General features: G+C 33.5%; 1 protein-coding gene across 3 annotated transcripts in view; it reads right to left on the bottom strand.

The window, feature by feature from the left end:
- Positions 1 to 267: 267 nt before the first annotated feature.
- Positions 268 to 23,989, bottom strand: part of LOC111056290 (cellular tumor antigen p53) — a 34,964-nt gene continuing 11,242 nt past the window's right edge. Inside the window, exons 3-9 of one of the 3 annotated variants that reach the window (XM_039425633.1) lie at positions 20,571 to 20,616; positions 15,267 to 15,329; positions 13,447 to 13,647; positions 11,682 to 11,871; positions 9,566 to 9,818; positions 7,475 to 7,700; positions 506 to 1,168 (exon numbers count right to left, since the gene is read on the bottom strand). In XM_039425633.1, coding sequence (XP_039281567.1) covers positions 977 to 1,168; positions 7,475 to 7,700; positions 9,566 to 9,818; positions 11,682 to 11,871; positions 13,447 to 13,647; positions 15,267 to 15,329; positions 20,571 to 20,616 — 1,171 coding nt within the window. In that variant the 3' untranslated portion in view covers positions 506 to 976. Of the gene's footprint in view, positions 1,169 to 7,474; positions 7,701 to 9,565; positions 9,819 to 11,681; positions 11,872 to 13,446; positions 13,648 to 15,125; positions 15,330 to 20,570; positions 20,620 to 23,989 lie in introns of those variants that run through there. The other 2 variants (XM_039425632.1, XM_039425635.1) reach the window with 2 other exon arrangements.

A 23,989-nucleotide genomic window follows, 5' to 3' on the forward strand; every position in this document is an offset into this window, starting at 1 on the left:
TCAAGTTAACTTGAATAAGCCTATTTATCATGAGAAACTGAAAATGAAAATGTTTTTGCTTGAAATAGTTCAATCATTGAACTATTTGGATACTAACACAATCTATAATCTCACAACTGATTTTGCCGGTAACTGTAAGACCTATATATTCATTCAAGTTAACTGGAATAAGCCTATTTATTATGAGTAACTGAAAATGAAGTTTTTGCTTGGAATAGTTCAATCATTGAACTATTTGGATAATGTCTAACCAATATTATCAATGTATTCATAGTCTTACAACTGATTTTGCCAGTAACTGGAAAACCATAAGTATTCAAATTATTGACTTGAATAAACCGATTTATTATGAGAAACTGAAAATAATAAAATTATTGCTTGAAATAGTTCAATGATTGAACTATTTGGATACTATCACCGTCTATAATCTTACAACTGCTTTCACCGGTAACTGTAAGACCTATATATTCATTCAAGTTAACTCGAATAAACCGATTTATTATGAGAAAATGATAAAGTTTTTGCTTGGAATAGTTCTATCATTGAACTATTTGTATACTATAGTGAGGTCCACGTTATAATAGCAGTGGCAGAATAATAGCGATGCAGATTCTCTGCATTAATTAATTATATTTCCACACTGTCAAAAACATAATTGGCATCGTTGTGGACCTAGAAAAGGATAGTATCACCGGCTTTGTCGAATGATAGACAAGGATAGCAAAACCAAAGTTGATCAAATACTGTCATTATAACGTGGACCTAACTATATTACAGTGTTTTTGACGGTAACTGTAAGACCTATATATATTTTATTATATAGTTATTGTCTTGAACAGAATAACTAGTTCAAGTTATTGACTTGAATAAAACGACTTATCATAAAAAACTAAAAATATTAAAGTTCTCGCTCAAGGAAGTTGAATGGTTTTAGCTTTTTGGATGATAATATCACAGAATAATGTCTGTAGTCTGACTACTGTTTTTGCCGGTAACTGGATGACCTGGAGGCAATTCTTGAAGACAATTCTTGAATAGCTTCCAAAAGCTCGTTCTGTCTCTGTTCAAATTGCTCTCTCTGTTGCAGTTGCACCTCGTGGATACGTTGCAGCACGTGACTCATGTGTTGAACTGTGTTCATCAAGATGGCTAGGCTCTGGTCTGGCACCTGTAACAGTTTTTTTTTGTCATAGTCATTCAATTTCAGCTGATTTACATCCATGAAATCAAGCCGGTAAATAGCTGATTGTAGAAAAAATAAACATATGACTTTCATTACTGCTTACTACAGTATAGTTATTTGTGCAACTAGTGCGCAAAGTGACAGTTTGCTGCACCGAAAGAAACGTTTACGCCCGAGCCGTAGGCGAGGGCGGAATGGTTTCTTGAGTGCAGCAGAGGAGCTTTGCGCACGTATTTCACATTAAGTTTTTCCTACAGTTACCATTGAATATGAAAAGTGGGTAATTATGGGTAAAATTGCCTGAAATGCATCAAATGTTTTTCTGTGTAATTTTATTATTGATAAAAACCTTAATTTATTGTCAAATTGAATAAAAATGTTGTCCTTGGTTATAATATATACTTAATAATTAGCGCGTTGTGCTTGGTTGCACCTCTGCTCACTATAGCAGCCACAGCAGTCACTGTTACCAACTTCATTTTGATTTTGCTGCACTGTTGCTCCATATAACCTACTAAGTATTTTGCGTTGCCATGTTGCAAATCTGGAGTGCAGAAAAATTTTTCCCGCACTAGAGCGGAAAAGTGATTCTTTGCGTTCTGTAATCAGTGCAGCAATGGCCACTTTTCAACGTAACTGTAGGAAAACTATATTACCCACAGTATGGCCATTGACTGTCACGCTTCTGATTGGTTACCTCGATCACATGGTACAAATCCGCCATTAAGATTCCAAACAAACAAGTCCTATCTTATAGCATTAGAAATTTGGAACTTATCACTTCTTTTACCGATTGTAAACATATTTTGAACTCACGATGAGTTTGATATAACATTTTCGAAGGGAAATTGATTATACTTTAATATAGGCAATAAAGAAAATTTAAAAAACACTAATAAAGCTTGAAACATTAATTTTCCTTCCTTCGGACTCATCGCAGACCACTTCTACAGCTTTCGCGGACAACTTATTAGGAGCCACTGATCTAGATAAATATGCAGAAAGATAAATTTCAATTTCATTGTATTTCCTCATCCAATTTATTGGATCGAACTTCAAATAATCTAATTTCAAAATACTTTTTGCGGCTCAATTAAATATAACATTTTATGAAATTTTTAACCGTGATTAAGTGCTGATTAAGTAGTACGTCTTGACTTCTATCATTAATTCTCTCCAGTACTGAGTACCCTATCCATAACATGTTCAATAATTATTGATATAATATGGATTTAGAGTTGCATTACCACGAGCTTAAGATTTGAAATATTACTAAATATGAATAATAATGGTAATGTATTTTCTTTTTCAATTGCTTACATGTTTATTAAAATCATTAAGTAGAACTATGGCTAGAACAATTGACTTTTCCACAGTTTATATCCAATGTTGTGTTTAAAATATTATCGTCAGACTTATTGGCTGTCAACTAATAAACAAAATATTTGAATTTTATGGAATCTATTGTGATGAGAATTCCATATTTCCACAAATAGATATGACAGCTTCATTATTCTTTGTCAATGGAACAAAATTTATTACAATATCATGACATATTTCAAAAGCTTTTTGGAGATTCAGCTTTCAGGTGACATTACCTACCTTTCATTTTTACTCGCTATTATCTACGAATTACTATTTAAAGTTCAAAAACTATATTAGGAATATAGAAAAAACATTAAAGAAATTATATCGAAGTTAATATTCACAAAAAATATGCTTTAATAAGTAAAGGCAAGCGATTTTACTTATAATCGCCTATAAGCTCCATTGTAAAATTCAAATATTTGGAATCTTCATGGCGGCGGCGGAAAAAAATTCCAATGACCATACTGTGGGTAATATAGTTACTGTACTGCTTACTATACTGTAATAAAATCATATGTGTTCTTTACAGTCGAGCATGTTTCTTAGTTCCGAAATAGGAACAGCAACACTGTTACAAAGACCCTCCGTTTAGCGCTCCAGGTGGAAGTTTAGTCAACTACAATCAAAAAATTCCTGATTCGGAATTTGTAAACTAGGGTATGTTTACAGAATGCTTGTAATAACTTTAGCACAAGCAGGTAATGTTTTCTATTTTTCAATTATTCTTCTTTAGATTGTTATGACAAAAAATATTGTAAGTTACTTGGACGTGAATGTCTTTTGGAGTGCTCGAATGAAATTCTAGTCTCGGCTAACGCCTCGACTAGAAACATCATTCTCGACTGCACAAGTCCCCTTCTCATCCTTGTGACGTAAGATACTATTATTCAAATTCAAATTCGTTTATTTCGTTATAATCACCAGGAAACGTAATAGAATATTGAGAAAAACTGCTACCTACAAACGATTATAATGCACACAATATCAGAAAAGTTGGTACAAGCAATATTCCAATACTTTTTGTAAAGTTATAAACGCTGGGTTCTTAGTCATCAGCTGTCTACTAACGTCAATGGAAAGATACATTTTCAAGATGTTCGATGTTTTTGAACGGGTAGTATTATAGTCGACTAGACAGCTGATTTATGATGAATAATTCTATAGTCTGATTTTCACGGTAAAATTGGCGTATGAAGGAGGCTCCTTTTTCCTTTTATATTATCCTTGAAATGAAAAATCTCCAAAAACCTAGTATATACGTCGACGCGCAATTTAAAAAGGAACATACCTGTCAAATTTCATTAAAAACTATTACCGCGTTTCGCCGTAAATGCGCAACATAAAAACATATAAAAATTTAAACATTAAGAGAAATGCCAAACCGTTGACTTGAATCCTAGACCTCACTTCGCTCGGTCAATAAAAATCAAAATTTTTATTCACAATACAAACAATTGAGGGTCCTGCCAAACTCGAAGGTTTTTTGGCGGGTGCCCAGTTACAAAAAAATACGAGTTACAAAGATAAATAAACTTAGACAAAATAAATATTACATTTTAAAGATTTTGAAAGTATAAGATGGAAGAAAACAAATTCTAGATCTTGGGAAGTCTAATTATTATTTTTAACTCTGTGCAAGTGTGTGTGTGAATGCTTGTAAAATCTGACAAAGCATTTATTGGAACAGGTCCACTTCGATACTCGTTCCGTTACTACATAGTCATTTGTCCGTTTGCACTGTCCGGTGACGTCACAGTCACGGTTACATGTCACAGTCATGTTCAGGATTGCATTTTCTTATATTATTCGTTGTTTCAATTTTAATATTTGTATTATTCAATTTTTTGGTATTTTATTTCGTCCTTTAGGCATCTTACTTTCAAGATAATTGCTACTTTTTCATCAAAATTTCGCAAACGTTTTGCTTACGTATCGAGTGTTTCCGTCTTCTTCTTTGTTAGTCGAGCGTCGACCTAGCTTTTTGTCTTTCAATCTCTTCTCGTCGGTGAGTGCACATCGCTTATGTGGTCTACCTTTCTTCATCCAAATTCATCTGGTTTACTGAACGTTTTAAATGTGAATTATTCCTTCAAATTAATTCTTCAAATGTATTCATCAACTGTGATGCAATTATTTATCAATTTCTTCGTGTATTTACACTGATAGACTTTGTCAAGATTCCATAGTCTCGTGTTGGCGTCTATCGCCATTCTTCTAACAACATGGCTTCACCACTTGAAACTCAGACTTTCAATTTCATCATCTCTACCGTTTGGAAAATCAATCTAAAAATTCCACAACTTGAATTCGAGTTATTTGTTTGGAGTTCTACATGTTCCTGTGCACATTCCCATTGGGGGAATTGTCTGCTGTGCTTGATGCTTCCATTTTTTCGTAATCGCCTGGCCATCATGTCGTCGCTTACTGAACGTGCTGTTCCGTGCTGTTCCTTGGGGTACCGTGGATTCTTTGCCTGTCTGCCTGGCCGCATCTCTTTCTTCAAAATTTAATTCAGGTTACGTAAATCTTTTTATTCAATTTTCATTTTACTCATGTATTGCATAATTGTTCATGAAACAACCTACAGCGTGTCGAAACTGGACCACGTTGTTCTCTTTTTCTAATTCAAACATTCAATGTTAATTCATATTACTTTTGTAGCTATTATTCAGCTTTTACGGCAATTAAAAACATTTAATTGTCCGTACTTATTCGGCAATCGAGCCTATGTACATGAATTCAATATGCTACAGTGTATGTCTCATTGAGAGCACTGTCCTACGTTATTTCAAAGTTATAATATGTATTTCATTGTATTTGATAGCTACCCTTGGCTTGCAAGTGTATTTTCATATCTGAAGTGTTCTATTAATGTCTAACTTGACATTCAAATCATTGAAGGCCTATGTCGCCTATATTAATGTACTCAACATTGACAATTATTTCATTGTATTTTATAGCTACCCTTGGCTTACAAGTGTATTAATGTCGACCAAGACATTCAATTTTGTTGATAGCTACCCTTGGCTTACAAGTGTATTTTCATATCTGAATTGTTCTATTAATGTCTAACTTGACATTCAAATCATTGAAGGCCTATGTTGCCTATATTAGTGTATTCAACATTAATATGTATTCATTGTATTTGATAGCTACCCTTGGCTTGCAAGCGTATTTTCATATCTGAAGTGTTCTATTAATGTCTAACTTGACATTCAAATCATTGAAGGCCTATGTCACCTATATTAATGTACTCAACATTGACAATTATTTCATTGTATTTGATAGCTACCCTTGGCTTGCAAGCGTATTTTCATATCTGAATTGTTCTATTGATGTCTAACTTGACATTCAAATCATTGAAGGCCTATGTCGCCTATATTAATGTATTCAACATTGATAATTATTTCATTGTATTCGACAGCTACCCTTGGCTTGCAAGCGTTATCTTAAGGCCACCGACGCCTATTTCAATGTGTATGACATTGATTTTGGAACTTACTTATGTTAATGTCAACCAAGACATTCTCATTCCTGAAATTACTTATTGGTATTAATGTCGATTACTCTAAGGTTATTTGTACTAGTGTCAATTAAGACATTCAACTATTTCAATATATAGAGCATTATCTACATCTCATTGTCATTTGTTATTATTCTTTTTAAAATCATTACCATTGAATTTTTCAGCATTAACTTTATTATTGTATCATTTAAAATTTTCTATTCTCAATTCAGGTATCATTGACAGTACCTTATCAATTGTTGTCAGTCTTCAATGGTCATTAGTGTCATTAATTTACATTCATTCAAATTTTGTAATTGCTTATTTTCTAACGGTTTTATTCCATATTGTAATAAAATTCATCTGAAGATTTTATTCGATTTAATTTCCATACACTTGTTTTTGTATATGGCCATCTGCCTATTATTTTTTTAATATTAAATCTCAACTTGCTTACTCATTTTGTCTTTTATTGGCATACTCCCAGCACTTCAAGCTATCAGTTTTTTATGCACAGAATTTAGAGATTTATTTTGTAGGTATTAATAACAACTATCATTTACAGTCCACTGCCCTGACTTTGGATTCTTTCACATCCTTCTTCAGTTGTTCTATGCACTCCAGTCTTGGCCTTCCTCGCGCATTCCCTCCATTATTCTTTTTGTTAGACCCTCATGTCGAAGAATATGACTAACTAGTTGTGCTCTTCTCTTTTTTATTTCTTTCAGTAGAGAACCTCTCTCTCCAACTCTTCTCCTCATAAGTACCTTCTCTCTCCAACTGATCCCCAGCATTCATCTGTAGCATCATGTCTCGAAAGCAGAAATTCTTCTCTCTTCTTTTACACCCAACGTTCAAGCGTCACTTCCATAGATTGCTCCAATTAAACATAATCAATTTTAATTTTAGGATGGACTCCCACCAGCGAGCAAGTTTTACTTTTGCTGGTGGAAATTTTCATTTTCATTAAATGGTTCATGCTGTGCATTAGAATAGTTGATTTTTATTATACTGTATCATGCATTTTGTATGAAGATGGAAATAAATAAATTTGAATTTGAAACTACAAATTATAATGATAGAAAAATAATTTAACCTCAAATAGAGCAGCGAATAAAATATATCCAAAAAAATCGGAGATACAGAAACCTAACCTCAAAACATTTTGCTCGAAGCCTTTCGCTGTGATGACGCAAGAATGTGTGATGGGCACGCTAAGCCGTCGATCCCCACTGCCTAATAACAGTCGTTAAGTCATGTCAGAGGCCCTGAAATTGATCAGGTGTGACCTGAAAGCTCTGACACCAGACCTGAGCCAGCCAGCTCACTCGATACTATTATTATTGTAGTTGCCAGCCACACTCAAATGCTAAAAAACTTGAATACAAGTAAACTTGACCAATGTAAACCCAACTTACCGGAGTGGCATGTTCCGTACGCGCAGCCTTGCCGGGAGCAGAGTGTGTGTTCTGCGACGACGCAGCTCGCCGTCTGGAGTGGCCACTCTGCCGTGGCTCCAGCGCGTATCCGGCCGAATCTGCCGTGACTGCAGAAGCGGCCGCGTCAGCCTCTTCGCGCTCCTTGTCTCGCTTGGGGCAACTGCATACTTTCACTGGAAGCACTGATCTTCCTACTACTTGGCCGCTGAAACAAAAAGATTAATTGATGAAAAATAAAGAATTGGAAGTCACCTTAAAAGGGACAATGCAATAAATTAACGGTTTTAAGGCACCTTATAGACATTACAATCTGCTATCATAGTCTACAGTAGATTATTATTTTTTTGATAGATTAAATTATTTAAAAGTATTTTTACAAAATGAATTTAAACTTAAACATAGATAGATAGATAGGCAGCCTTTATTTTAAACTGGAGAGTGAAGTTAGTTTCTCTCCCACTTGACCCTCCTATACAATTCTAATGCATTTACATCACATCAACATAAGGAAATAATATCTTAATAGAATAATAAGAAATATGATAAAAACGTATAAATCAATAGTAATAGAAAATAAGAACAACTTAAATTAATTTAGGAGAATATATTTTAGACTGGAAAAAATATAAAAAATCTGGTGTGGTACACTCACACAACTTTCCTTGCTCATATTTGAAACTACGATCAGACTTTTGTATATGTGTATATATAATTGTTTTCAGAGTACTTTTTCCTTTGTGTAAATTGTGAAATTCGATGATTTTTTTTAGTCGTCATTTTTTTAAAGTCGTCAAAACAGCTGATCTACAGATGAAATATCTCGACTATGTGTTCTTTTTAAGAACTGCGCTACCTACCTACCTCATGCACGAGAAGGAGGTTACTAAGTCCATTTCTCAAGGATGGGATGAACCCACCATTAGTTTCCCAGAAAGGAGACTCATGCCAGTCAATAGAGCTTATAAATAACTACACAGAGTATGAATTTGAAAAAAATCGGTCAAGTTATTTTGAGAAAATCGTAAAAACATGTTTTTTTTAGTAATTATCCGCCTTTTTTCTCAAGTATATTACGGAGCTCCTGCAATTTTCTCAGAAATGAGACTCATGTCAGTTGATAGGGATTATAAATAGCTATCCATGGTATAAATTTGAAGAAAATCGTTAGAGCCGTTTTCGAGAAAACCGTGAAAAACATGGCTTTTTAGTCATTATCCGCCAATTTGAATTCAATTTTATTGAATTTCTTATTGTCAGATCATCATGGTATAAGGACCTTAAGTTTAAAATTTCAAGTCAATCGATTGATTAGGAATGAAGTTATCGTGTTCACAGACATACACACACACACACATATATATTATATACACACACACACAGACCAACACCCAAACATCAGGTTTTTGGACTCAGGGGACCTTGAAACGTATAGAAAACTTGAAATTAGGGTTCCTTAATTTTTTTTGGAAAGCAATACTTTCCTTACCTATGGTACTATGGTAGTAGGGCAAGGAAAGTAAAAAGTTGTAGAGAAAAAAAGAAGTTTTTTCAAGCAAGAAACATTAAAATTCCACGCAAACACATCCCTTTTACACACGCACACACACCTCTTCATTCTTTGCCCCGATCACCCTCCCTCAGCCACGCCAAGACCTCCGCGCAGAACAATGTCCGCCTCTCCACACTCCTCAAAGACGCGGGTAAGCTATTCCACAGTCTGCAAGCAGACTTCAAAGAAGCAGATAGAGAAGAAGAAGAAGAAAAGAATAGAAGTCGTTGTAGTGGTAGTGAATGTATAGTAAAGATAGAAGAATAGCGATGCCGATTCTCTGCATTAATTAATTATATTTCTACACTGTCGAAAACATACTTGGCATCGTTGTGGACCTGGAAAAGGATAGTACCACCGGCTTTGTCGAATGATAGACAAGGAAAGCAAAACTAAAGTTGATCAAATACTGTCATTATAACGTGGACCGCACTATAGAAGAGTGTCTGAATGTACAGAATGTCTGATGACAACCAGTTCATATGAAATAATTTCAATTATTGTAATGTACCGGTACTCACTGTTCAGTTTCCAGAGTGAAGACAAGATTGATAGGCCTCCGTGACATGCCGCCGGGACAGGATGTCTTGCATCCAAACTGGTAGGCGACAGCTGTCGTGTCGCTGCCTGCATGCGGCGTGTCCAGAGGCACCACCACGGAATGGCGACCGCTGTCCGCGTTGTACTCGTACTCCGCATTCGCGTGAGTCGCCGTCACCACGTGACCAGCCAGGTTGAAGTCTGCGCACAGGCACACGCCATCGCGAGCGTGGGCTGCAACATACACACAACTATTATTTTATTGCTTGGTTTGTTTGAATTTTCTGGGTTTTGGAAACGAAACAGAGAAATTATGAGATAAGAAGATTGCAAAAGGGAGGAGAGACACTTAGGGGTAACCGTCTACTGGAACCGTATTTAACCGATCCGTTCAGCCGTTGGATCGGACGAATCTGCCGGCCGTTAATTCGGCCGAATATGGTCGTCCATTGACACCGTTTACGTCAGTCTAGTTACCAATTATTTAATTAACTACTATCATAGCCACCAACATTTTTCATAAACAATGATTATATTGAGATTTTGAAAATTGAATAAACGAATATCCACTAAATTAGTTATTCATTATTAAGCAATCTTTGTTCACAGATTCCTTTGAACATCACGACGATGATGTTTCGATTTGTCGATGTGACGATTCGTCTCATATCCCACAATGGAAGGAACATGCTCTTGAACCAAACTTATCAACTTTTCATTGTCTATAGTTACAACATATAAACATATAAACATATAGTCCTTTATAAAACAGAACAACTTAAACTAGTAGTTCTGTGAACAGTAGACCTCACGCAGTATTCTCATCCACAAGTAGCCTACCTGATTGAAACTATAGACCTTATGGAAATACAGCAATAGACTGGCTTCTCAACACATCTGTGTAATCACTTGTCAGCTGATTTATGATGAATAATTCTATAGTCTGATTTTCACTCTAAAATTGGCGTAAGAAGGAGGCTCCTTTTTCCTTTTATATTATCCTTAAAATGCAAAATTTCCAAAAACCTTGTATATACGTCGACGCGCAATCAAAAAAGGAACATACCTGTCAAATTTCATGAAAATCTATTACCGCGTTTCGCCGTAAATGCGCAACATATAAAAATAAAAACTTTTAAACATTTAAACATTAAGAGAAATGCCAAACCGTCGACTTGAATCTTAGACCTCACTTCGCTCGGTCAAAAAACAAACAAACAAAAAGACTGTAAAACAACTGTAGGTTAGGAACACTTTATTGTCTCAGCTCGACTAGTTAGTTCGGCCGGATAGAACCGGAAAATCCCATTCAATTCGGACCGAAAAATTGATTGGCCGGAGACGGCCTTGTGAACTTGTTGCAATGGACGAGCATCTATTCCTTTCTTTGTTGGGGGATCGTTCGGTCGGATTCGGTAGTTTTCGGCCGATGCTAGTTCGGACGAAAACGGTTCAAGTGGACGGCCCACCATCTTTATGGAAAGATATATTTTCAAAAAGCTCCTTGTTATCTTTTCGGATGCAACATGTTGCTCTTGAGAAGATACAAAAGAGCATCTGTTGCTTATGGAGGAATACATTTTCAAAAATGTTCGATGTTTTTGAACGGGGAGTATTATAGTCTAGTGACCTTCCGCCGATAGGCAAAGCTACAGGACCCGGACTGTATATCACAGGTTATATAGACTGAATAGCTTATATATCACATTTTCACTTCAGCTGCTTGTCAACATGAGATCTCTAGGCTTGTGTTGGCCTTTGAATGGCCTTTGTGTAGGCCGCTTTGTTGAATGATAGACAATAATAGCAATACCATTGCTAATCAAACACTGCCATTATAACGTGGATCTCACCATAGACAAGGCACTGAACATTCAGAAATATGATTTTTCCTTCTATGTCCAGTTTTCTCATCGTTTAATATCGCGGTAACAACGCATTTTAGGACATTTGTTTTCCAGAGCTCTTTTCTCTCTATTTTGATGTACACAGAAGCACCTCACTAAAAGTTTGTTGGTCTATTTCAGAAACACCCTGTACTCACTCATACTATGGAGATAGTGTAAGAACAAAAACGAAAGATTTCACTAGACTCACCCAAGTGGTTCGGATCACACTTGAAGGCGTGAAGTGTGCACCTGTTGACAGGATTATTGATGTGGTCCGGGATGATATAGACAGGAAGCGCCCTCACGCGGAGACCCATCATGTTCTGAGTGTTCAGTCGAAATTTGAATAGTAGCACTTTGTTCACATCTATGAAGACTTTTCCCAGCTTCGGCGAAAACTGAAAAATAATGACAATAAAGATCAGTGAAGCATTGAAACCTTCAAAGAATAAACTTCCCAAATTATCACAAAAATAGCCTACATTCTTGCCAACAAACAGTATATTATATATATGCATATGCATTTATAAGTCAAGGTTAAATAATAATTTTACACTGAATATGTTAAATTTTAATAGACTCAAGTAAGACCTGGAGCTACTGACATGCCTCTTCTTCAGCAGCATGAAATTCTGTCAGCCCTCCATGATAGGAGTGTTGTGGACACTCAGATATCAGGTGATTCATTGATTGAATTTGACCACATTGACACAGAGTGTCAGAGGTGTATCCCCATGCTGTTGTCAGCTCAGCACACCTTCCCACCTGCGTCCTAAAATTTCTATGTCTCCCGACTACATAGGCCAAAGTCCCTTTCAGGGCAATCCAGATAGTTACAAATAGTATGTATTCTTGAATATAGATTCACAGGCATGGAAGTTCAGAAAAGGTACTACAAATACAATTCAAGTACAATAGATTCACGGGTACAGCAAATTTCAAATTATCTGACTAGAGACTGAAAGAATGTTGATTTGTTATAATTTAGAAGAAGTTTATTGAAAGGCAATATGAATGGGAATGGTAAGCATAGAAGAGGAAGGCCCAGGAGGAGATGGCTGGAGGATGTGAGGGCCGATTTGCATGTTTTAGGCGTCCAAGGATGGAAGAATGTGGCGGAGAGAATAGAATAGCTGCTTTTATTTTCACCTAGGAGGGCGAAGTTAGGGGCAGCCGGCCCTCTATTACACTCAACCCTCCAATACTACGCTAAATAATTACTAGATTAAACAAATCAAATTGAGAAAAAAATATATACAATATTACAAACAAGGTAAATAAATATTATTGAAATACAAAATAATAATAATGAAGAAAAAATATAATAACAAAACCGAAATTATAATACAGGAGAGAGGATTGGAGGCGAGTTGTGCGGGAGGCCAAGGTACACATCGGACTGTAGCGCCAACAAAAGTAAAATATCATTTAGGAGAAATATTTGATTCAACCCAAACAGAGACAAGAGTTCTATAAAATTGAGAAGAAATAGAAAATTGAATCACTAAATGAATGGGTTTATTTTATTTATTTATTTATAAAATACTATAATCATAATACAATTATGACATTGGAGGAAAAACTAGGCTGAGCCTGTACTATTTTTCTCCAAAAATTTTGATAAAATGTTAATGTTGTCCAAAAGATAAGGTTATATAGTCACACACTGCTTCGTCACTTGAAATGATGATTTAAAATTTTGAATTTTGAAGGTTGATTTTATACTCTAAATGAATCACAGTAAATTAAAAACTTTAGAAATATTGCACTTATATAAAAAATTTGAATATAAAATCAAAAACCTACTCACTCAAAAATGTTTGTTTGATATAACAGTGGTAGAAAAATCCAAACCTTAAAAACATTTCAAGTTTTGAATTTATTGCTCAACTATCATTATTATTTTTATTGCAAATGTTTGCAATGAATTGTCAAAGAACAAATAAACAAAAGGTTTGTTATCCATATCTCACCACCCAGGCATGCTTGCTGTTATTTCCTCCCAGTTCGACCCCAAAGTCGTAGATTCCTGGATATGTGTCCAGACACGGCAGGTTTCCCGTGGGAGAGCGAACGTCGCTAGGAACAGCGATGACAAGTCGTTCATAACAGTTATTCGGATCTATCGGTGCGTTGTTCTCCTGCGTGGAGTCGCAGATTTCATCCGTACATTCCTGAAAAAGAACGGAAATTGATTAATTTCATACAGAATCAGTTTGTTTTCCTGTGGTTTGAAGTGTTGAAAACAGTGAAACAAAAGTGAAAAGCAGTTGAATAACAAACAGTTGAAAAACGAACTGAGAAGCAGTTGAATAAAGCCTCGTTTACATTGATACTTAGGTTACAATATAATTCTCAACTATGAATGATTGGGAAAGGAACAACAGACTTAAAGCCCAAAACTGTTCATTTCCCAAATTTAGATAGAAATTGTCCAAAAATAGGTTATGTTTACACTTCACGATTTTTGTCCAATTTTAAGTCCAAAATATTTATAAACTAGGAATTTAGAATTGTCAACAAAATGTTTCTTTGATTTATTATGTGACGGATAACATTACATTATACGATATTTTCAATACCAACTGATTAATAATTATGATAAAGTTAAAGCAAGATTTATCATGTTACTGAGAATCATTAAATAAATATTATAGGACCGTATTAATGCATATTGGAGTTATTCCTAATGGGACTTTGATTACTGAACATTTTAGACAAGATGAACAATTGGAAATTATAGAAACTAGAAAAGCTGGATGGATATGATGAAATCGAGAAACAGTTTTAAGAAGAGGTAGAATTTCACAATAATTTCATAGAATGAAGAAATGAATAATTATGTCTTTACAAGAAGGAGAAAATCGATCAAATTCAAATTGAATAAACAAAGAACTGTATGAAACTGAACAGATGAATATCACTGTAGAAATAAGGAAACCCATTCAATTAATTTGGAAACATCATCTGGAGAAAGAATTTTATTTGAAAATTTTATTTTAAAGAATTTTAATATGATAGTTTTTTGAACACTAAATATGTTTTTGTGTTCAAATATGCGTAAAAAATGTTTTAAAAGGACGTTTAACATAATTCATTTATTATTTCATGCGAAAATCGTTTCATAATAACTTATTTAGTGAACCTATCTGGTGTTATAGAGCTGCTCAACCAATATTTTTCTTTCAACTCATTTAAAATTTACATTTTATTTATTTATTGTATAGAGCATACACATTTTTCATACTGCAGTCGGTATTTTTTTCAATTTCCAAGTAGCTTTTTAAATGAGTTGAAAGAAAAATATTGATTGAGCAGCTCTATAACACCAGATAGGTTCACTAAATAAGTTATTATGAAACGATTTTCGCATGAAATAATAAATTAATTATGTTAAACGTCCTTTTAAAACATTTTTTACGCATATTTGAACACAAAAACATATTTAGTGTTTAAAAAACTATCTATTGAAACTTCAAGACAATGATGTCTATATGGAATTGGGTTTGTATAAAAAATAGAACAATCTAACTGACATATTTTGATTTATTTAAAATACTGTACAAGCTTTTCACTGATAAATAAAGCATGTATAGTTGGAAATATATCAATTTAATATTAAATTATGTATAAATAATGGAACAATATTTACCTGATTGTTAGCCATTGTACTGATTTCAAATACAAACACTTCACTCTCAAATTTTCACAATTATTTCGAAGTGAACAGTGGTTAAGTGATTAATTTCAGTAATAATTAGCACTGATTAATTGAAGTTTCAACAGAACTCACTTGCTTGCAATAAATGGTGTCCTCAATGTTCATATTCCACATCTCGGACGAGTTCAACGAAAGCTGAAACGAAAATGACATAATGAAACTCAATAAAATCAACAAGTAATATCCTCTATTTACAGGCAATTTTTCACTATTCAGCAAGTACTGGACTCAGTAGATATTTTATCGTGCTTTAACAACATGGAACAAGCTCTATAAAATTTATCAATGAAGAGAGATGATAGAGTGGTTACAACAAGATCCACATGAATTTGCAAGTCAATTCAAAATCGCAGTCTTATCAATTTATTGAAGGATCGAGCTGATTCCCTAAGTAATTATATATCGTAGTTTACAAAGTTTATTGAACCTTGAGGTAGAAAAATAAAAGAGCGTCCTACCAATAATAATATAATGATTAGATCGGGAGATGATTCGAAGAGGTTTTTGTGTTTTATTCTACTGAGACGGAAAGTGGAAATATCTATTTTTAAAACTGAAATTCGATAGCAATAGATGGAAATGATAAGCCGATTACTGAACACGTTCTTTCTATTCATTATTAATTCCTATACTTCCATAGATCTTTGAAAATATTTTTACTCTGGGGAATTTAAATCGACTACATTTCGAAAATAAAAATCTTTAAGGCTGAAGCATGTTTTTCCACATTATCTGTGAAGCTATAAGTAATGATTAGTTACTTGACACTTATTTGATTATTTATTTGATAGAACATAAAATAAATCATAACCTACATCTTGAGTAAAAAATTCAAATATGAAGAAATGATCCAGTTTCATTATGATTACTGTTGTGGTATTTTTTCCTTAATAAATGAAACAGTTGAAAATTAATTTAATTGATTATTAATTATTATTATATTATAATACTATTAATATATTATATTATTAATTATTATTCATTCATTCATCAATTGCCAACCACAGTCTAATTCAAATTAATTTCACCCAAATTTCAAGGCATAATCTGACTTAGAGATAACGAAACTATTTAAACTGGAAGAATAAGCAATATGTCTACAAATAATTGCTTTGAAGGAGAAAATAAATATATGTTTTTCCAGTTGTCATACATATGCGTATTGCTAATGTAATTGATAATAAATTACATACAGTAATAGAAATAGTCTTTATTCATCAGATGTAAGAAATACATTGAAACAGTGTCAATAAATTGAATATAAATAACTAGGCTAGCCTAGTATATATAGACAAAAACGTTTCGTCAAAAATCAATGTTAAACTCTTGAAAAGAATACAGCGACAATTTGACCAGATATTCCTTTAGATTCTTTGCAAACATTCTTGGATCATCTAATATTTGGAGACTGCTTGGTAACGGGTCGATGTAAAACGAGGCAAACGACAGAAGAGTCCTGCGACAGTCGAGACCAGCGACGGTAGAGACCGGCGACATTCGAGGCCAGCAACGGTAGAGGACTCCTGAAAAAGTGGCCTCAAATGTCGCCTGCGTTAGGCGACAGTTGAGGCCACTCTAATTTTCTTACACTCCCGACAGTCGAGGCCTACGACCGTAGAGGACTGTTTTACAGTGTATGTAAAACAGTCCTCTACGGTCGTAGGCCTCGAATGTCGTCGGTCTCGACTGTCGCGCCCCCTAAAAAACACAGTAAAAAATATTTTTAAGGAAGAATGTTTATGTAAAGTTGTTGATTTTTCAAATCAACTTTCTAGATTATATAAAAAGGTAAATTTGTTCATTACTCTAAGCATCATACTACTGTATATAACCTTTTTCTATTCTCTGAAGCTCATTAATTTTGTAACTTTTAAATTCTTTATAACTTTAAATTCGCGTAACTTTGAAAGTTCATCATATAAAATAAAGATACCAGCATCTTTCCATCCTCCAATTGAGTTTCGTCAACAAAGGTGGTCAAGTCATATACATTCCAGTACTTGGATGATGGTCCCTAAACATATTTTTAAGTAATGGGAATCCATTACTACTGCATTATGCCTCCTTCATTGACAAATCTAAATATTTATCTATCTTCTATCCATCTATAAGACGAGATGGTGTCTGTCTTTCTGTCTGTTTGTATGTGAGCTCATCATGCTTGAAATACTTGACTGATTAAGCTGTAATTCTTCACAAAGATGATCATTCTGAAAATCCTTCAAGGATAAGCACTATCTACCTTAAAAGTTCATATGCTTTTTTTATGAAGGAAGTTTCTATGATTTAGTTTTCAACAAATCAAAAGTTATAATCATTATAAAATGTATTTTGTCTGGAATCGCAGTAGGATGTGTCCTCAACTGTCGCCTGCTGCAAGCGAGTCTCTAATTTTTGTACAGGCCCGACAGTCGAGACCAGCAACGGTAGAGGACTCCTGAAAAAGTGGTCTCAAATGTCGCCTGCGTTAGGCGACAGTTGAGGCCACTCTAATTTTTGTACAGGCCCGACAGTCGAGACCTACGACGGGAGAGGACTCCTGAGAAAGTGACCTCAAATGTCGCCTGCGTTAGGCGACAGTTGAGGCCACTTTAATTTTCGTACACTCCCGACAGTCGAAGCCTACGACCGTAGAGGACTGTAAAACAGTCCTCTACGGTCGTAGGCCTCGAATGTCGTCGGTCTCGACTGTCGCGCCCCCCTTGGTAACTTTACAAAACACTTCTTACCTTTGTATATAGTTTTTTTCGTAAAAAGATATAATCTGTGCCTATCTATTATACGACCAAACCTTGTATTAAAACCGTGAGTGTTATTTCTCAAGTTTGCGTCACAATTTTTTTTGAAAAAGACTATAACATCATTACAAAATATGATCATTAATGATTGAAGTTGTACCAATAGACTGTGGGTTAATTAGCATTTCTCATACATCGCAGATTTAATGTAGAAAAACAATTTTTAAGCTCAGTCTGGTTATTTATGTTCAACGGATCTCGAAAACGGCTCTAACGATTTTCACGAAATTTGGAACATAGTAGGTTTATGATATAAAAATTCGATTGCACTAGGTCTCATCCTTGGGAAAACTCGCTGAACGACATAAAAAGGATAATTCATCCTTGGCTGAAACTGCTGAGACTTTCGTCGTCGGTGGATAGTAAAAAGTGAGCGAGTGATTCTGGGGAAAATCAAAATATCGCATCCCCGAAATTCATAAGCTGACGTATAGCCAGCTGTAAAATATAAACACGTTCATTTTAGAGAATTGTGTTCTGTTTATAAATAAATAAAAATAACAAGCGAAGCTCGGTGCTCCGATATTTAATATTACAGGGTGATTCATAATTATGGTAAAAAAGGAGAGAACTAATAACTCATAGGTTGTAGCTGATTGCAAATAGAACATTGATTTCAAAAACATCTGTTCCAAAACAGCTGATTTATTTTGTTTTAAATAAAAAATATTTGAAAGAAATTATCAGCTGAAAATTATTTTCAGAAATATTTTAGCTCACTGTTGAACAAAAAAACAAACTGTAAGTTAGGCCTACTGTAGCCGCGCTGTGTTTTTTGTTTAATCTATTAACCAGTTATTTGTAACTATTTCACTTTGCTGTTGTGTTAAGCTGCGTACACATATTCGTGCTTCCAACCCGCACCGAGCACGCTCCTCCCTCGTACCGCCCTCGTTCCTCCATCGCACGGCAGTCGCTCCGCCTCCGCTCTCCAGTCGCACCCATCATGCACGTTACGGAAGATGGTAGATCTTCTCGCGTTCCCCGGTCGAACCATTGTTGCTCGCCGGTCAATCATCAATCGCTCTGCTGGAGTGACGTTCGGTTGCGGAGCAGAGCGAAAGTCTGTACGCACCTTTAAGTGTCAACTTTTTTAAAAATGGCAGGTAATTTTAGACATTATTCATACTCCGAGTTAGCTGACATGCATTTAATGTATGGAATGGGACACTACTGTAATAGTACTGAAGCAAGACGTTTTTATCAAGAGAACTTTCCTAACCGAGTATGTCCAAGTTCAAGGCTTTTTTCCACTATTCATCAACGTCTGTCTGAAACAGATTCTTTGATATCCAAAGAGCACATTTATGCAGGCAGACCCCAATCTACTAAGACTGTTGAGTTGGAAGAACAAATTCTTAATGAGATTTATGAACATCCCGAGAAGAACACGAGAGAATTGTCAGTGCAGTTTAATGTCAATCAATCTATTATTTGGAGGATACTAAAAGAGCAACAATTACATCCATACCACCTCCAGAAAGTTCATACTCTATTGCCACGAGACTGTATTCCCTGTACTGGTATTTGCCGATGGTTTTTAGTAAAACTTGTTTACCCAAACTTTTTAACAACCGTTTTATTTACCGACGAGGCACACTTTACAAGAACAGCTATCGTTAACGTCCACAACTAACATATTTGGGCAGCTGAGAATCCTCATGCCATCAATCCTAATCTTCCACAACATCAGTTTTCAGTAAACATTTGGGCAGGAATCATAGGAGATCATCTACTTCTGTTGGAGCTTCCTCCCAGGCTTAATGGCATAATCTACTAGTCTTTTGGTATAAGTTTAATGTCATTTAGATATGCTACTTTCATATAAAAAAACTTTTCATAAAAAGCCGAATATTCTATTTGCAATCAGCTACAACTTGAGTTATTAGTTCTCTCCTCATAAAACAGCAAATTTTTGTGGTGTAATGTACTACATAAGAATACATTTTATCCAACTTTTATTTAAATTTAGTTTACACAGCTTACATAATTTTTTTCAGAATTGAATTCTCTACAATTTTTATTGCAAAAAATTATTTGTTTACTGGTCATTAAAGAAAGTTATTGGGCATCAAACGTAGAAGTCTGTGTTTTTCTACTTTTTTTGCATATTTCAACCTTTTTCTCAAAAACTACTCACACTACAGGTTCCAGACTAGTTTTATTCAATTTTTAAGATATTTTTCCATATGAATCCAGCATAAGTTTTTCAAAAACTAGTCCCCAAACAATTCAGCATTGGTGTATTTCACCAGAGGAACTGAATTCCGGGCGAAATCTTTCACCTTGTATAGCTCGCTAATGAAGCGTTTATGGATATATGTTTATAGGAACTTTTTTTCTTATTTTTATCTCTACTATCACGTATTAAATTATTTCACCATAATTATGAATCACCCTGTATATGAGTAATATTAATAATACAAGGATAGAATTTTTTGTATTTTGACTTGAATTGAATAAAATTATTGATTGAGCAACACCAATGTTATATGTGACCACCCTTGTATCATACAAGGGTGAGAAATTTGAGTTATGGTCATATTATTGAATACATAAATAATATGGTAATACTTACATTACTGGTACTTCCGGGAAGAAATACACTGAATTGTTGGCCACGTCTTCTGAAACACAAAAAAATTGTTAAATTTAAGTAAAATATTCTAAAAAAATATATTCATAAATAATAAAATTGATACTAGAAATATAAGTAGAAAAATGATATTATTCAGAATTAAAATGAATGAATTCCGGGCTACTTTCTTTTATTTATAGAAATAGAAGCTTTTTATAAAAGGGTACTATAATTCTCTTTTATAAATATTCAGAACTAATAAAGTAACCAGGGGCCTGTTTCATAAAAGTTACAAGCTAATACAGGAGAATCCCCATTCCAATTACATTCTCAATATAGCCGATAAAATCAGCTGTTCCTGTATTACAGGACTAAGTTCTTATGAAACAGGGCCCAGGCGATACTAACTTGTCGAAAGTACGGTAATGAAAATATACTTCATGTAAATTATTACAGGGCGATATTTTAGTCCTGTTATCCAGTTTTTATTGAATTTATAAAAAGGAAATTTAGTTGTTATAAGAATGTATAGGCATAGTATTGTTATATTTAAAAGAAATACAGTATTATCATTCCTCATTTACTAAAGATTATTGAAAAATATTTTTTTTAATATTTAAAAATCAAAATCAATGCACTGTTAAAAATGATCGCGAGACGGTCGAAAGTACTGCAGTCAGTAAGTAAAAAGATTTTGTTTATTTACTTAAATATTTGACTGCATGTCGTGTGAAATACATACAAAAGTGAATTTTATTCATTTAATTGTATCTTATTATCATTTAATTTTTCATATTCAATTATTGATCATTATTAACAACAACAATCAATTATCAATATTAAATCAGAAATACAAAAATAACTTTAATCACAGCTATCTACCATGGAAGGCGGTGGAAAAAGACAAGTGACAACAATGTATTCCTATATTTTTACTGACTTTATGACGTAAATCTTACTATAAAAGTTGAAGAGAGAACTAATTAATTTGGAGACGCAAGAGAAATAAATCAATTCTCAACATGAATCGATAAGATAAGATAACTTTCAACTGCATCGACGCAAGATAACCGCGAAATTGAAATAATATCCATCCTTTCTATCTATTGCCTACATCAAGTTTATAAAGTGGTTAATATACCTAATAAAATGAGTTCGAAGTCGAAAATAGTAACTGGTTGAGATAGTCGCAAACTGATGAATAAAGCCTGTAATTATATTTATCACTCTACTGATAGTTCATTTTTGATAAATTCTAGTTTTGAAAAGAGGAAAATCTTAAATCAATTATTCTAATACCTACATTAGAAACTAACAAAACTAAAATACATGACTTTTTGTGTAGTTGAGAGATTGATATTGTTGTAATTATTCATATTAAATAAAATACTAAGTTTTTTGACAATATCTTAGTAATTCATTTAATAAAAATATATGAGACCAATACGCTTTATCTATGTTTTTGAAGGAATAATACAGAATATATAAAAAGTATATATGCCAATAGTGTATTTAAATTTTCTTTAAATTTGATCACCATTATCGAATCATTTCGAAGGAATTAATATAATGATTTTATACTATATCTACTGTGAATTGTAACATTATTAATTTTGGCAATATCAAAAAAGTGAGATTGTCATGTTTCTTTTAATACACTTCTTTGAACAAATTGTTACCAGTAACATACAATATGGTTTAATGAAAGTAAATCAACCAAAATTATTGGAGAAAATAATTGAAGAACACCTTGGGTGAGAAGTTGTAAAAACAAAAAAATTCTCAACATGAATCGATAAGATAAGATAACTTTCAACTGCATCGACGCAAGATAACAGCGAAATTGAAATAATATCCATCCTTTCTATCTATTGCCTACATCAAGTTTATAAAGTGGTTAATATACCTAATAAAATGAGTTCGAAGTCGAAAATAGTAACTGGTTGAGATAGTCGCAAACTGATGAATAAAGCCTGTAATTATATTTATCACTCTACTGATAGTTCATTTTTGATAAATTCTAGTTTTGAAAAGAGGAAAATCTTAAATCAATTATTCTAATACCTACATTAGAAACTAACAAAACTAAAATACATGACTTTTTGTGTAGTTGAGAGATTGATATTGTTGTAATTATTCATATTAAATAAAATACTTAGTTTTTTGACAATATCTTAGTAATTCATTTAATAAAAATATATGAGACCAATAAGCTTTATCTATGTTTTTGAAGGAATAATACAGAATATATAAAAAGTATATATGCCAATAGTGTATTTAAATTTTCTTTAAATTTGATCTCCATTATCAAATCATTTCGAAGGAATTAATATAATGATTTTATACTATATCTACTGTGAATTGTAACATTATTAATTTTGGCAATATCAAAAAGTGAGATTGTCATGTTTCTTTTAATACACTTCTTTGAACAAATTGTTACCAGTAACATACAATATGGTTTAATGAAAGTAAATCAACCAAAATTATTGGAGAAAATAATTGAAGAACACCTTGGGTGAGAAGTTGTAAAAACAAAAAAATTACCTAGTACTAATACCAAAATTATTGAAAAAAACTAAAGAGCTTAGGTGAGAAGTTGCAAAAAACAAGAAAATTACCTAGCACTAATAACAAAATTATTGGAAAGAACTTAGGTGAGAAGTTGCAAAAAACAAAAGAATTACCTAGCACTAATACCAAAATTATTGGAAAAAACTTAAGAACTTAGGTGAGAAGTTGCAAAAAAAAGAATTACCTAGCACTAATAACAAAGTTATTGGAAAAAACTAAAGAACTTAGGTGAGAAGTTGCAAAAAACTAAAAAAAAATATTTACCTAGCACTAACACCAATCAATGGTTTAAATCTACAGGATTGTAAGTGAACTTGATTAGTACTAACTTGGACCTTTGACCTGGTCTATAACGATATTCCAGTAAACAAGATGAAACACACAGGATTAATAATCAGAGGGTTTGAGGGTTTCCTGAAATGAGATTCAATTCAACCTGTCATCATTCTCTGTAAATATCATCAATTCAACCCTATTTAACCAATACTGACAATGCCAGAAAGTAGTAAGCCTGCGCATTAGCGACTTTGTTTTTGATATTTATTATTCATCTTCCCACCACACAGTTTCAAAGTTGTTGGTTCTACATTCTCCGACGATATGTTTATTCATTTATCAAGAAATACAAGGAAAACTAGCTTACTTGGAAGACTTTATGTATCTTCTTAAAACGGTAAATAATTTGATTTTAATCTAGCTATTTTATAGGGAATTGTAGATTATTGTAAGTATTTTCAATTCAATAAACAATCTTTATAGTAACATAGAAACATTCTATTTTTATGATAAGTTGAGGGAATTATTGTAGACTAGTAGGTAACCCGTGCTCCGCAAGGTTCTATTTT

Source organism: Nilaparvata lugens, chromosome 4 (assembly GCF_014356525.2).
Source record: "Nilaparvata lugens isolate BPH chromosome 4, ASM1435652v1, whole genome shotgun sequence".
In the NCBI taxonomy this organism is placed as follows: domain Eukaryota; kingdom Metazoa; phylum Arthropoda; class Insecta; order Hemiptera; family Delphacidae; genus Nilaparvata; species Nilaparvata lugens.